Source organism: Passer montanus, unplaced genomic scaffold, assembly GCF_014805655.1.
Source record: "Passer montanus isolate IOZ18808 unplaced genomic scaffold, ASM1480565v1 scaffold21, whole genome shotgun sequence".
Taxonomy (NCBI): domain Eukaryota; kingdom Metazoa; phylum Chordata; class Aves; order Passeriformes; family Passeridae; genus Passer; species Passer montanus.
The window spans coordinates 1,921,974-1,937,345 of NW_024366703.1; the positions used below are offsets into that span (position 1 = coordinate 1,921,974).

At 41.3% G+C, this 15,372-nt stretch overlaps 1 protein-coding gene across 1 annotated transcript in view; it reads left to right on the plus strand.

Moving 5' to 3' along the window:
- Positions 1-15,372, plus strand: part of WDFY4 (WDFY family member 4) — a 132,330-nt gene that overhangs the window by 8,260 nt on the left and 108,698 nt on the right. Inside the window, exons 3-10 of the mRNA XM_039709353.1 lie at positions 1,151-1,357; positions 2,643-2,708; positions 4,426-4,590; positions 8,189-8,450; positions 12,019-12,133; positions 12,816-12,919; positions 14,282-14,428; positions 14,793-14,982. Coding sequence (XP_039565287.1) covers positions 8,190-8,450; positions 12,019-12,133; positions 12,816-12,919; positions 14,282-14,428; positions 14,793-14,982 — 817 coding nt within the window. The 5' untranslated portion in view covers positions 1,151-1,357; positions 2,643-2,708; positions 4,426-4,590; position 8,189. The remainder of the gene's footprint in view (positions 1-1,150; positions 1,358-2,642; positions 2,709-4,425; positions 4,591-8,188; positions 8,451-12,018; positions 12,134-12,815; positions 12,920-14,281; positions 14,429-14,792; positions 14,983-15,372) is intronic.

The following is a 15,372-nucleotide window of genomic DNA, read 5'->3' on the forward strand; positions in this document are numbered from 1 at the left end:
CATTAGACTAATATGGGTTCTAGTGTGGAGATCATGTGTTCAGTCAAGTTGCCTTAAAATTTTCCTGCACAACACTTTTCTAGTCAGTAGATGACATTTAATAAAAATAGCAGCTTCCCAGAAGAATTTTCTTTTTGATACTTTTTTCCCTTCTGGGGTAAAAAATATTCTATTTATTTAGTTATTTTTGGGTCTGACAATTTCAAATAAAATGTTTTCACTTTTGTTACATACCCATTTTTAAATGAGGCTTCTTTTTTCTTGTATTTTTAAAAGTTGATGTTATTTTACTGACTCTGGAATAATTTTGAGATTTATTTATTCAGAGAATCAAGCAGCTGATTTACATATGATGCATAATGGTTTGTAGGAAACTGCCTCAGGACTGCACAGATTTTGAAAGACTGAAAGTCACTGTTGCAGCCCAACACATAAGATGCAGGAACCAACTTCTGTTGGTTCCTGTTTAAACAAAAACATTGGAAATAATTCATTTTGATTAACAGATTTGTGTTGATGGAGGGAATTTGTTTCCAATGAAACATTTTGACATAGCAAAATTCAAGTGACAAATTATCCTTACTACAGAACATTGTTACTGCTGATGGAAGTGCTAGCTGGGTGCCAGGGGCAAAGGGCACCAGCTGCAGGGCTCCTGACCTTGCTCAGGTGGAAACATGGGCAAAGGAAATGGGTCACTTTCCTGACACAATTAGGAGCTTGACTGCAGGCCCAAGGCTGCAAACTGCCCTGTCCTTTTAAAGCCACAGCCATGGTGCCATAGTGTGGGATCTATGGGGCTCCTGACATGGGCTGAGAGTGCTCAGGAGCAAGGGTTGCTGGCAGGCAGGAAATACTCTCCTTGTGCACACACTGTATGTCTTCACCATGGTTTGCTCAGCTCCATTTAGTTTAAGCTCCATTTAATTTAAAGCTCCACGGGCTCCATTTACTCTAAAGCTGCAGTGGTCACCTGTGCAGGAGCACAAACAGGTGAGTTGCCAGGCAGTGTGCACGGTGTGGCTGTGCCCTGGCACATGGCACCTTCCCTCGGGGTGTGGTGCTGCCCGAGGGCTGGGTGGGAAGGGCCCTGGCCCCTGCTCTGCCTGGCAGCACCAACAGAAGCTGTCTTTTCCTTCCACCTCCCCAGGGCTTTGACCTCCAGAGCAGAGCCAGCCAAAGAGGCGGGGTGGCCTCTGTACACGTGCTGCCCCACGCCTCCCCTGTGCCTGTGCCCGAGGAGAGGAGCTGAGCTGCTCAGACCCACAGTCCTGCAGCTTCTTTGTGCCTGCTGCTTTTGCTTCCTTGGGAGGATGTGCTGAAGGAGCTGAATGCCTCCTTCATTGCATATTTCAAGGTTTGCTGAGAAAAATGATGAGTGAAAATGATGGTTAAGCAGATGGTTTAAATTTCTGCGTTGCCTTTCTCTGTGGTTTCTCTGTCAGCTTCCGTTCTGCCTCTGAAAAGAAGGGAGGAAAATGAAACACAGCTGCTTCCCTAAAGAAAAGAATAATCACTCTAAGAACATTTTTTAATCAACTTTCTTTTTATCAAGAAAAGATTATGGATTTTAGCAAGAAAGGCAAAGAGTGGGGAAAAGCCTGCAACTAATTCAACTTTTGGACACTGAAATGTTGAAAGGAACACATATTTAACTTGCTTTTTTCTCTAGATTTAACGTTACAAATGTGCAGCACAAAAATTTATTGTCTCAGCAAATTCAGCTGAATTTTATTTTTTATGTCTACAAGGGGAAAAGCCTGCTGAAGGGAGAAACAGGCTTTCAGCAAAGCCCCATCCCATTTGGGTTCGCAGTTGGGCTGAACTATGAGCCCTCAAGCAAAGGCAAGGGCACAGCAGTAGCCAGAGGATGTGCCTGCTTTTGCTGTAGCCAGGCAGCTATTTGGTGAATGCAATACAACTGAAGCATGCTGCAAGTTGTGTTTTTGGGGAAATCTGCATTAGCTGACCTCTAGCCTCGGGCTGAAGAAGTACTGTGATTCTTGGCATTCTGAACCAATAAGATAAATTTGTGTGGCTGGTATCATAGATGTAAAGGCTTGAATCTTGTTTTTCTACTTGTGTGTGGAGATTGGAGTGGCAAAGAAGAGAGAAGTTTGACAAAAAGCAATATTAGGGGCAGTATTGGATGCTGTGAGAGAGGTGGGCCTGGTAGCTACAGTTATCTCTGGATCCTTCTCTCAGAAAGCCAGCTGTAGGTCTGGCTCAGACAGGTCCCCATCTCCACCTGGCCATGGATGACCTACATCACATCTGCCCTACCAGATGGCAGTTTCCAGCTGGTGTTGGTAGAGCTGCTCCTGGGACCAGGAGATTTTGTGCCCTTTCTAGATGTCTCAAAGCGAAGGTTCCTTTGAACTAGGTGCCCTGACATAGATGCAAATCATGTGGGAGACATGTCTTTCTTTGTTATTTCCCTGAGACGGTAGAGAAGAGGACAAAGAAGGATTTTTCTTCCTATTTTTGTAGGTGGAGGAACATTACAATGATTTTAGTATAAACAACCCAGGCTGATAAAGGGTGTTGTGGCACTGTTTCTTACTATGTGAACTGTATGTTTGTCTTTACCCCCCTGAGTTATTTTTACTACAGATAATTTGGTTACATCTGTTTTGCTCCAGTGAAGCAGAGATTAAGAGAGTGGGAGTGTTGAAACTGGACTTGCAGACCCATCAACAGTTAGTGAGGTATGAAAAAGAGAAATGGTACTTCCTCTGCTGTGACTCTCCTAACAACTGTGTGTCTGCTTGAGTCCTGACATCATCTGGTGAGGAGGTACCACTGGTTTGGGAAGATCCCTGGGAAATTAACCTCTCTGAAAAAACAGCATGGTGGGGCTGCTGCAAATGACCTGTGCTTTTAAAGTGGCAGTAAAATGGTGGAAATGGAGCACACTTAGGCTTGGTTCTGAGTTAGGAAGTCTAAGACAGTGATGTTCTCTCTGGATTTGTATTAATATTCTCTTCTAGATCTCTGCTTCTGCCATTCATCTCAGCAGCATGGGTTGGGCTAGATTGCAGCTGGAAGTGGATCAGCTGGTATGTGAATGGCCTAGAGCAGGACAGCAGCAGATGTGTTGGCACAGAGCTTCACAGGCTGCAGGAGCTTGCTCAGCCTGTGCTGAGAGCTGCCAGAGGCCCCACAGTGCAGCACGGGGCTGTGAGTGGCCCTGGGGCTCACTGAAGTGGCCAAATGCAACATTCACTGGAGCTGCCCTGCGTGTACCCATAGCTCTGGGTGACCTTGGATCTTCTTGGAAAACAGTCTGTAAATTATACTTAGTTTATCTAATGCTTCCCAAAACCTGGTCAGTTTAGAGGCTACTGTATGTATAGACTGGCGCAGAGTCTTTTCCTTGGGATCTAAGGTATATTTCTGTTTGCATCAAAGCTACAGTTCTGCTTAAATCATGGTATAATGTGTAAAGGGATGAACTGAACCCATGATTATGCTGATGCCTTTATTCCAATATAAGACATTCCCATAAGGGATGAGAGCTGTCCTTTGTGCCAGGAACACCACTGCATCAAGAGAGGTTCCTGTGGAGTACAGGCAATTTTTATCCTGGCTTATGATTTACAAGGAGTCTTCAGCCTGGATTAGCAGTGAAGTTGTAGCTTCATTGGAAGAGAAAGTTAGTTTTCCTTCTGAATGCTTTTTCAAGCATTTGAACAAGGCAGATGTCAACAGAAGACAGGTGTCTTTAATCACCTAGGGTAGAATCCCCTCAGGTTTCTGTCACTGTAAGTTCATGATCCTATTGGTTTTGAGCATCACCATAAAATTTCTGGGGAGAAGCATTTGGAAACAATTGAATTTCCTGTGTAAAAATCTTTAAACTCCATCTCCCCTTAAAAAAAACCAAAAACATTATAAAGCCTTTCAGATGTGTTATTAGGGAGAACAAAAAGCAACTAGACAACCGAGAAGTAATCTTTCCCCAAGCCCCTATCTAATCAGAGTTCATTTATGCTGTCAGTGAGCTTGTAGTGCTTGTTTGCCTCTTCATCTGAGTGGGTGCCTTGACCATTTTAGTAAGGAGGTCAGGGACACAGAGTTCCCCTTGCCATTCAAATGTATTTATTTTAAGGGCACAGCATTTGAGGAAGGACTACAATAGTTGCCTGACTTTGGCCATAGATTGTTGCACAGAGAGCTTGAGCTTTGTGGTGCTGTATTCCTGTAGTAGTTTTGTAAGCCTTAAATTTAAAACCAAAGTGAAACAAATCCCCTTCCCCCTTGTGAATGTGGTACAGAGGGAGAAATACCTGGTTTCCCTTGATGCAGGGAGAAGAATGCTGTGCCTTCCAGGTTTGTGTGTTAGCTGAGCTGTTGTAAATTGCTTTGGGAGCTTGATGGCTCCTGAGCTGTGGTTCATTTGCTTTTCACTTCTGCTTTCCCCAGGAAGCAAGTGCAGCAGCTAATCAGGTGATTCACAGTGGAAAGTTTAAAGAGCAGAGTGGGAGCTACTGCATACCCCAATGTGCCTAGAAGGGCAGAAGCAGCAACACTCATTTCTCTGGATATGATTTTTGTCTGCAGTAGGAGCTACCAGGTCTAGGAGCCCAGGTATGTCGTGAGATTGTCTTTGAAAGCAGGCAGAACTGCAATATTGGTTGCAAATGGTATATTATGACAGGATTACTTTCAATTAATGAAGTTTCAATCAAAGTTCACCCTAAACTGCAGTGCAAAGACAGTTTTCCTTAGGAAGTAGTGGAATTACTGTTTTTAGCATTTACAATCATTAGCTGTCATAACTGTGTTCATTCAAGAGTGATCTTGGCTGTCAATGAAAGGAAGAGAGTATAAAAGAGTATCACACTGGATTTTTGGGATGATCTGAGCTGTGTGTTTCTGATAGTCCACAGAATAATGGGATTTAATAGTCAAGAAAAGTATATTAGAGAAGGAATATTTAAAGCTGGTAGTGCTAGAACTATGGGTCTGGTATTTTGTCTAGTAAGTGTCTTGTTATCTGAACAGTTGGAGTAAATAAGGAGGCCAATTGTAGACTTTATTTTGTGTTCATGTACTTTTGGAGATTAAAGATTGCCATGTTCACTCAACTAACATTTTTTTTAAGATACTTACTATAAAAAGGGGACCAATTTTGGTCTGAAATTTGATATGAGATTTGATTCTCTTTTGGTCTTGGTGCAAATTGGGATTTTTTTTTTACCTGAATAGGATTGTTTTATGAACTACTGAAGGGGATAATCACAGATAAATATAATTAAAATGTCATTAAAAATCATGTTTGTTCAACTAGTAAGCTGTTAGTAACAGTATTCTGCTGGTCCTTCTGCCAGTTTTGGTCAGGCCTTTCTTCCCTTCTGTCTTTTCAGTCTGGAAAGATTTAGCTACATTGCTGTGTGGTTTCACACAAGCTTTATTTAGAAAAAAAGGGAAAATACATGATTAAGTTCCATTTTCTCACTGTAACCTGGCACTACATTCTGAATGATACTATCAGATTTATTTGCTTAGTCTTCACTTTTCTATCTTTTAAAATATTTATTATTTAGAGTTTACTTTTTGTATCGTTGTGATACTTATAAAAAAAGTATCTTATCAAACAATGGCTTTTGTAGCCTAGATGGTTGGAATAAATACCAAGGAATATCATACTCTTCATTTTGCTTTCATATATTTTAGGAGATTAAAATGTTTCACATACACTTTAAATGTCTCACGTAGCCTGTTACATGTTGGTTTTCACTAAGGAAGTTGTTTGAGTAAGTGGTTGTAAAAGTTTCTGTGGAGCTGGGACGAACTCTCTCATTACACGGATTCACAGAGTGAACACTTTGAGAGGCTATCCCTGCTTGCTTTAACCATGCCACCAACAAACAAGGCCTTCTCAGTCAAGTATAAATAGGAGGAGAAAATTGGTAACCACATGTCCAGGCCTGTGCAGTGCAGCTCAAGGAGCTGACTCATCAGTCACTGACCTTCTTTTGGGGCCAGTGGAAGCACTTCATTTCACCTCTCCATGACTCAATTTCATCCCTTTAGAGTCCCTCTGTGAAGCACTTTGGGGTTCCCTGTGCAGGAGACCATGGTGAATGTAGGCACTGGAGTGAGTTACTTGTAAGCATTGATTTACGATTAGCAGAGTAGCTTCCAGGGTGAGAGATCTCCTTGAGGAAGAGAATAGCTTTGCTGTTTGGGATAGCAAAAGTTGACCTTCACTGAAAACATAACTGAACTATGCTCACTGCTAGAACAGCACTCAGGCTTTCTCAACCAGCACACTTACAGCTTCAGGATGACTCAAGTGGGTCAAAATCCCACACCAGAGTTAAGTATAACATATGACAAATGTAACTCCCACACAGTCATGAGGAACAGAGTCTTCCTGTTTACTCTGTGCAGTCACCACACTTTTTCTTCTCATAGGGCTCGTTGTCTTAATAGAGATAATTAAGGAAAACAACAGCAGCAAAACACAAAATGTTGTGGAGATAGGAAGTTCTGGACTGACTGTTCCTTGGGGACTGATCAACATTATATAGGCCTCCATCTCCTAGCAAAGGAGAGAGTATGGGCTGTGGTAAAATAAGTTAGCCTGTGGTGTAGTGTGAAGGACCAGCATTTGCATCTAGGCAGAGGTGTCTGTTGGGACCATCATCCTGCTGCAGGTGGTATGGTGCACAGGGACAAGATAAATGTCCTGCCCTTCATCTCTGCAGTACAGTGCTACTGCAGGAGTGTGGAAGTGAAACTGGTTCATCTGGCATGGAGTGGGCAGAATGCAAGCAGTAAGCTAGCTGTGTAGCTGATAGATGAAGAAGGAAGAGAATCCCAAATGCTGTTTTAGTGTTGGCTCATAATTCTAAGCCAGGCTCATAATACTGTCTTTTAAAAATTATTTTCATGTATGTATGTATTGATTGTGCAGATCTGACTTAGATTTTAGATTTTTTTGTTTTTTGGCATTTTTGTTGAAATGGTGGAATGGCAATCAAAGAGACACTGTAGAGAAAGAACCTATTTCCCAGAAATGAAGGTAGATTAGTGTTTTTCTTGGAGAGGTAATGATTTGTTAAAGACTCTTTTGAGCTCTTAAAAAATGATATATTTGGTAAGCAAAGTGAGCTACATTCATCTTGGTGATAACTCCTGTCTGCCCACCCACACTGTCATAATTTGTCCTGTCGTAGTCTCAGGAGTAGTCAGACAATGACCCAGACTCCAGTATGGATGACTTTGATGGAAACTGGAGAAGCCTAATCTCCGTTGGTGTAAGTGTTGTCATGATATAGGCTCAGCAGAGCAGGGTGAGCTCACAGAGGCTGTGGCAAACAAGTAGGGCTGAGTGACCCCCCAGAACACTATTGATGAAAACATGGCTGGAAAGTAGATGAGAACTTGAGGTTGAGATAAGGGTACCTGAAGGATTCCTCAATGTGTAGTGTAAGATGAAATGGAAATCACATTTGATGGAAATGAGAGTGCCAGAAGCACCATGCTCCTTCATTGTGGCATATCTGCTTTAGTTTACAGAATCACCAAACCAAGCAGTATTGTTGTGAAAATACCTACTGTACAGAGCTGTACATCTGCCACAAAAAGAGCTAAATGTTGCTGCCTCTTGGGGCCAGAACAGCTCTGTGAGGAGTCTTTGGCTTTTCCACACAGCTGCCATTCCAGATGGGCTTCAGCCCCACTCTGGGTGGGGAGTGTATCAGTGGTGTGCAGCTAGATTTAGCATGCATACTCAATGAAATGTGTAACCTGGCTCTTAGCTAGAGTGCTTCTGTTGCAGATCTGCTGATAGTAACAGTTCTGACTTGTTTTACAGTTGGGGTGGCTGAGGTATGAGGGAGAAGATCTGCCTCAGTGGCAAAGCTGGGGTCAGAATCCAGATTTGCTGTGTGGCTTACTGGTTTGTTCAACCAAAGCCCAGATGAGTTGTGTAGCACATGCATGCATCTCATGGAAGAGAGCTTGTTCATGCAGTTGCAGAGTAGTAATGTTTTTGTCCAAGAGCAGAGTGCAGGTTGATTTGCCATTAAAGTTGGAAAAGAGTCAGTGATTGAGAATGTTTCCATGTTTCTAAACTCTAAGTCCAACAATTAAAACTGTCAGTGTCTAATTTCTTGGGAGAGTTGACTGGTAAGAGGTGCAAATAACACAATATATTTATCTGGTCTCATCTCAGCATGGACAAAGCAGCTGAAGTCCTGTGGCAGCTGGAGGAGTCACCTGACAATGCAGGAAAGCAGGAGCAGAGCCCTGATGAAGGAGACACCTCAGAAGTGCTGGAGCAGCCTGCACACAGCAAGGATGAGCTGCCCCAGAACCATTCCCTCCTGTGGGAGACTCTGGGCAAACAGTTTGTAGAATATGAACAAGTGGCTCCATTTCTCATCCCAGAGGAGCAACAGAGAAGGCTGCTAGAATTTCTTCCCCTCTTCTTAAAGGTTTGTTCTCTTTATTGTCTTTGGTGCAGCTGACAATTTGAGTTTCTTTTACCTTATCCATTCTGTGGTCACCTAAATAGCCAGTGTTGTTAATTGAAGCAAGGTCCCTTTAGGGGATAAATTTTTACTCCACTGGGAGCCTCCTCTCCAGTGAGGCAGCATGAAAAGACCTTGGCTCTGTATGAGCCCTGCTCAGCAATGACAACAGCATTTCTTTTATCAGCCTTGTGTGCAGCACAAATCCAAAACAACCCCACTGAGACCAGACCAGCCTCTACCCCAGACCAAACCAGCACACTTCTTCTTGAAGGGCCATGGAAAACACATCCTTAATGCTTCTGGGGTATTAACTCACCCCAACAAGCAGGCCTTGCTATAGAAGGTTGTCTCTCTAAACTGCTTCCTCCTGTCCTCATAAGCAATGTATTCCAGGCTCTATGTGACATTCTTCCATTGAGGTTTTCCTGCCTCAAATTTACAATTACATTGACATTCTTAGATCTCAACGTTTCTGAGTTTTATTCGAGCTTTAGTTTTTGAACACCATGTAGTGAGCATGAAATAAACAAGTTGTGGTGAGATGAGATTATATACAACAACTTTAGATTTACTGATCCTTAACTAAGTTTGAAAAGCAAGAATGTCTTTAATGTGCTGATAATTTTTGAATGAAATTTTCAAAGAACCAAGAAAGCTGTACAAGGGTGATAAAAGTCATAAAATCTTGAAGTCTTAGGAGTTAAAAATTTGACAGCATAGCAGAAAATTCTCATGTGTCATGATAAATAAGGGAATAAATTTTAGTACCAGTACTTTAGGGCCAAAGGACAGTTTTTCCCAGGAGGCAAGATGAGTATTTCTGAGGGACTGGCAAAGTTGTACATATGCATGTCCATCATGAGTTTCCTTTATGTAGGGCTGAACTTCACAAGCCTTAGGATTGTAAAAACTGTTTTCCTAAATTTCAGTAATGCTTGCAAAAAGGGGCTTTTAAATTCTCAAAGGAAACTTCAAACTGAATATATTCATAATGGAGAAGTGAATTTTTCCTTAACTTAACAATTGATTTTGTGCCCTAGGTGTGAGATTATGAGATTCTCCACTTTTCTTAGATATGCTAGTGGAGCTTTGCACTGCTTTGTAGGCATTTAGGTCCAGAAGTTTGACTAGAGAATTTTGGCTTAGCATCATTTATTTAAGAGTACATTCTGAAGGATCTTGCCCTTTAGCTCTTAGTTATCATGTCCTTCCCCACATGACTTTTACTCTCTTCATATACCAGCCTTCTGCTGGCTTGGGGAAAAGCATCTCAGTTTAATGGTACATGCTGTGGAGTTCTTACAGACACTACCTCATTTCCCCTGGTTTAACAATGGGCTCTGTGTGAGTCCTTTCCCTCCTTGAAAGATTTTTCTCTTGCTTTTACTTTCCTGTTCCAATCATGCAGATGCCAGTGCATCTCTGCCTTTTTGTTTTAGTGCTTTAGCCCTTCTCAGCTGGGTGGAGAGAGGGGTCACCAAGCAGGGGACACCGGGGGAGTGGGGGCTCGTTACTCACTGCTACTCCTTGACGTAGAAGGAGAAGGTGTGGGAGGGAAATGTCAGCCATCTGCTAGTGATTCAGGCCTGGGCTGGGAGTCATTTTAATGTGCCTTCTGTATCTTCCCTCCCAGTGCCTCAGAAAATATCAGAATGTTCTAATACATGGCTGGTTTTGAGCTAGCATCTCTCCATGAACCATGGAAGAGGAAGGGCAGATGGTAACAGCAGACACAGGGAACTTGTGGCAGAATCTTAAATATGTAGAAACAGGTTTATGAGGAAGAAAGAAAATCAAATTACTTTGATACCGTATTATTTGAGTTTCCCCTAAAGGCAGACGTCCTACAATGGACTCACGTTGATATGCTCCCAGATATAGATCCTCTGTAGGCTCAGACATGAATATGAAATTAATTAAGTCGGTTCCTAAAGGACAGTGCATTGTAAAGATTGGTGTCTGACCCTCATGAAGAGCACTGACAAAATCAAATCAGAACATTAGTGGCCTGTTTTGTAGGGAGATGGACTAGTAGCATTGCTATGAACATTTGATTACTGCTCTCTGCTGTGTATGGTCTGAGTTTCTGAAACTTATCCTGCTCATTCTATTAGCAGAAGAGTGAGTATAGCAAGGCCTTTCTGAAATGTATAGAGGACGTTCCTCTTTGAGGGAGAGGGGCAGAAATCTTGCACTGCTTTCTTCTGAAAAAGGGCATAGCTTGATGACAAACCTTGTGTATTTATTTTTAAGTGACTGTAGGTTTCTTGTCATTGTGTTTGCCCAGCTTGCTTCTGCTCTTTACAGATTTTCCCTCCCTTCTGCATCAGAGGTGGATGAATTGGTGGATCTTGCTTCTGTAACTGAGTGTCTCTGAAAGCAACTTAGGGTCAAAATCTGAAAAAAAAAATAGTTTGCTTTTAATAATATTGACTGATTGATGAAAATTAATAATAGGCACACTGTGCCTATTGCATTTCATTCTTGTAACACAGAAAGAAGATTTGGGTGCATTTTACTTATTGACTACAGTAAAACGAAGTAAAAAGTTGATGCTTGCCTGATTACTGAGAGGTGACTGACATTTTGTCCACAAACTGCCATCTCTGATGAAAAAACAGAAACTGAAAGCCATGATAGGGAAGGGAATAATATGTGTAGGATCTTAATTTACAAAGAGTTCCACTGATTTCTTGGCTGAAAGTACTATGGGATGTCTGATGCAATTTATTTTAGGAAGACATATGTCATTTTTCTTCCTTTAATCATTGGGGCTTACAGCGTGGTATTTCAGAGCTTCTAAAAGGAAGAGACTTTTGTAAAGAAATTTTTTTACGGTTGCTGAGGACAGAGATCTCTCAGACTGGTCTTTAGAGGTGAATGCTGAACTGTTGCTAACACATAAATGTGTGTATCATCAGAGGTTTTATATAAAAGAATTGGCACCTAGTTCTTGGAAGCTGGTTGGGTGCAATAGTATTAGTCTACTGGAATATTTTATTGATGTTGAATTTTTCCCCCAAAGGTAGGGCCAAGAAACATTAGAGGGAATAAACAAGTCTTCCTGTTATTTATCTAGTAAGTTTTGTTCTTAACGGCTTGTCCATTCTTGAACAAGGGAGTTATAAGCCTATTTATAGACAAGCTTATAAACAATTTATAATTTTGTTTCTTCAGGGTGTTTGTCATATTTTTAAAGGGGCTAGCATATAATTTTTGATACAAATAATTAGTTACACAGGGTATGAACAATATTTACACTGTTTGTATTGAATTCAGTGTAGAAAATACTGTAAAAGCTCTCTAGTGGGTGCATTACAAGATTCAAAAGGTAGTTCCAGTTTGACTTCTGTATCTCTAATGTCATATTCCTGTCTGTCTGGGAAATACTTCTTAATGGATTATATTGACTATTGAATTTTTATACAGGAATGTTAGCCTTATGCTCATTTGTTTATGTTTATTAGTTTTTGTCAATCTACCAAAGACATGATGTGTCAGAGACTTAACAGCTGCACTTGGATTTCAGGCCTGGGAACAGTCTGCTGGAGCAGTCGTATTCCCCAACATCCAGCTGTTAGCCAGTGAGGTTTCCAAGCTTCTGACTAAAGAAATCAAGAAGAACCTCAATGGGAAACCTGCAGGTAAGGATCCCACACCATATCCATTGGATCCAGTTATTCTGGAAATGTGTGTCTTTCAGTGTTGCTGTGCTGGAAAAAAAGGGGGACCAGGAAAATGCTGTGTAGCAAGCCAGATATTTGTGTGTGTGATCTAGCACTGAGGATTTGGCCTTGTATGCCATGCTGATCTTTAGTTTGGAACTTCTGTAGAAGGGTGTCATCTAGCACTGATTTGAGGTGATTGCACTGAGGATTTGGCCTTGTATGCCATGCTGATCTTTAGTTTGGAACTTCTGTAGAAGTGTGTAATGTATAATGCAGGTAAGAGTGAAAGAGTAGGTTGCACACTATTCTGGGGAGCTTTCTTAAATGAGAAAAACATTGCTACAAGTTTGGCTTTCCTGGTGGCTGTTGTACATTCTTTGTGCTGTCAGCTGCCATTATTCATGAACTGAGCTGGTATTCTTGGTGAAATTTGCCAGTTTGAAACATGTGTTTTGCATGAACTGAGTTTGATGCTGAATCAAAACAATTTTATGTTTTCCTGTTTACTTTAGCGGACTCCTGCTACTGTAATTTTTTAAAATTTGTCAGATCTGTGATAGATCTGACAAATTAAACAAAATTAAGAAGATGAAAGCATAAATGAAGCATTTTTCATCTTTCACTAAGGAATTAAAGTTTAATGTTTTTGTAATAACAGAAGAAGCTCGTCTGGCTTTGGAGCAATTGCTGAAGCAGAAAGGGGAAGCAGGAGATGGCCATTTGCTCCTGAAATCAGTGTACCTGCTCTCACAGACTGACTTGGTAAGAGAAAACACCACATAGCATGTTTTCCTTTTTATTTCAGAGAAACTGTGTAGGTACAGGGGAACACCCCAGTCTCTTTATTTGCATTATCCCTAATATTTTGAGTTTGAGCATGCCCAAGGTATACAGTTAAAGGACACACCAGTTTGTAGGCCAGGCTTTTCTAAAAGATAGAAGGAAACATTTTATGCTTTCAGATATCTTTTTAGTTTTGCTTATCAGCTTGCTTTTTTTTAGTGTTTCTCTGCTTTTTTCCCCCCCATTGTGTATCTTTTTGTGTATTCTTTATCAGTTTAGTTTACGTATCAAAAAGTTGAATAGTAAGAATCTGTCTGGTAATACAGTGGTTGACTTTTCAATCCTGATAGTCTCTCACTTTGATGTGTTTCACAAACTCCGTTTGTACAGCCATCCCAAATGCAGACTGGCATCAGGAGTACAGCCTGCTGGTGGGCATCTGTGGTGTGTTTATCCGTGACATTTAGTTAAACAGTTTGTGTTAGTCTTTCTTGTTCAAGGATACACGAAAATAAAATCTTACTGTCTTATTATAATGGATATGTTCTGTATCCTAAGGAGCTCTATAAAATTATATATATAGCTAGTCACAACATGACGTTTCTGATGAGATGTGTTTTTCTCAGATTTAAGACGTTGCCATTTTTTGTAGCACACATACAAAACTTCATACCACAGACCTCATTCTTCTGTTACTTTGGTGCTGATTTTTGTCATGACTACTCTGTGCCAAGCACACACACTGGGACTTCTCTGGAAGTTCTATGCAGCCATAGTGAAGATGAGAGGAAACTAAGTACTGAGAAACACTGTGAAGAAACTGCCACTTGCACTTATAAAACCTGTAATTAGATGTGTGTGCAGTTATTGAATATGTTAAAAAAGTGAAGGCATTATAGGTAAACTGCTGCTATCCTGAGTCAGGAGGGAGTGGAGAATTCATGCTTTCAACATTCCAGGCCTCTCTAGCTGCTAAGTGTCCTGGAAAGTAATGGTAAAGGGGACACTGTCTGTCCCTGGCCTTGCTGTTGGTCCAGCCGCTGGTTTGCAGGCTGTGTGCTCCACTGACTGCAGGTCTCCATGTGCAGGACACAGTACTGCCAAAGCTGTAGTTCAGCTGGAGCAAGAAGTCCTGGGAACAGCAACACACAGTGTATTAAATTCTGCCAAGTGCATTTTACAGCCATGCTGTGTGACTGCCAGTCTTGTGTGCCCTAGAGCACCCATGAGGGTAAGATGCTCAAGTGGGTCCTTCATCTGCCATGACTATTCTCAGTGTGTAGGAACACAAGGAAACTGTGCTCAGCTTCTGGAGGAAACTGATTGTATTTTTCTTCTTAGAGGACCATGTGGAACATTATTGGATCTGGACTCCCAGCTGCTCTGATGCAGTGTCTGTACCTTTTCTTTACTGTCCCTCTGAAGAAAACCAGTGATGACAGGGAGACAAGTGAGGATGATGCCCAAACTCAGGAAATGCTTGTTAAGGTGAGATGTGCATTTGGGGGTTCATTTGCCTTGGGTACTCAGATGTTCACTTAGGCTCTTAGCTGTTCATTTGATTCAAACTGCCAAAAAAATCAGTAAGCTTGGACTGCAAAACATTGAATAAGCATCAGGAGCCATATAAAAAAACGTATAAACTATCTCTTATTTTTTTACTAAAGAAAACAGCATGACTTTGACTGGGAAAATCCATTAAGAATATCCTAGTGGTAGGACTTGTTCATTTCACTGCATCCTTTCTCCTGGTATTGGTATCATTTATAATCTCCTTCCCCAATGGATTTTTCTTAATTTCCTGGGTATGTCTAGAGGTGTTTACTGTAGCTGATATTTGTTTGCTTTTCAGATAATGCTTAACATGTACAAAGAGGAACAAGGCATAGAGGAACTACTGGCAGCTGATAAGCTTCAGTCATTAATTATAGCAACTTCTTCTCTGTGGGACCAGTGCAGCCACTCATGGAAAGTACCTACAGGCCGTGTGCTAAGAACAATTTCCAAGGCTCAGACCAAAACCAGCATCGTGTATCTACAAGGTTGGGCTTCTTCTTTCCCCATAGCTCCCCTGAGAGTGAATTACCAGAAAGGATAGATTACATCATCAGTAATCTCCCTTACATCATCCAATAGTCAGCTGCAAAGAATGGGCTTGTGACTTAGTAGAGAGGAGCTTTATTTAGTACTGGAAACGGAAGGATTTTTAACATAAAAAAACCCCTCCAAATTACAGGCAAGGGCCAATCCCACTTAATCACACTGACATAGGCAAGAGGAAGATGTATTATGTTTTTTCTTAAGTTGTGTGACTCAGTCTGTAGGTCTGAGCCTCATGAGCACTAAATTGGGCTGGACTCAGAGTAATGGTATCTTTTGGGACAACCACATTGTTGGTTAAACCCTCACCTCTTTCTAGGCTTTATTAGTTC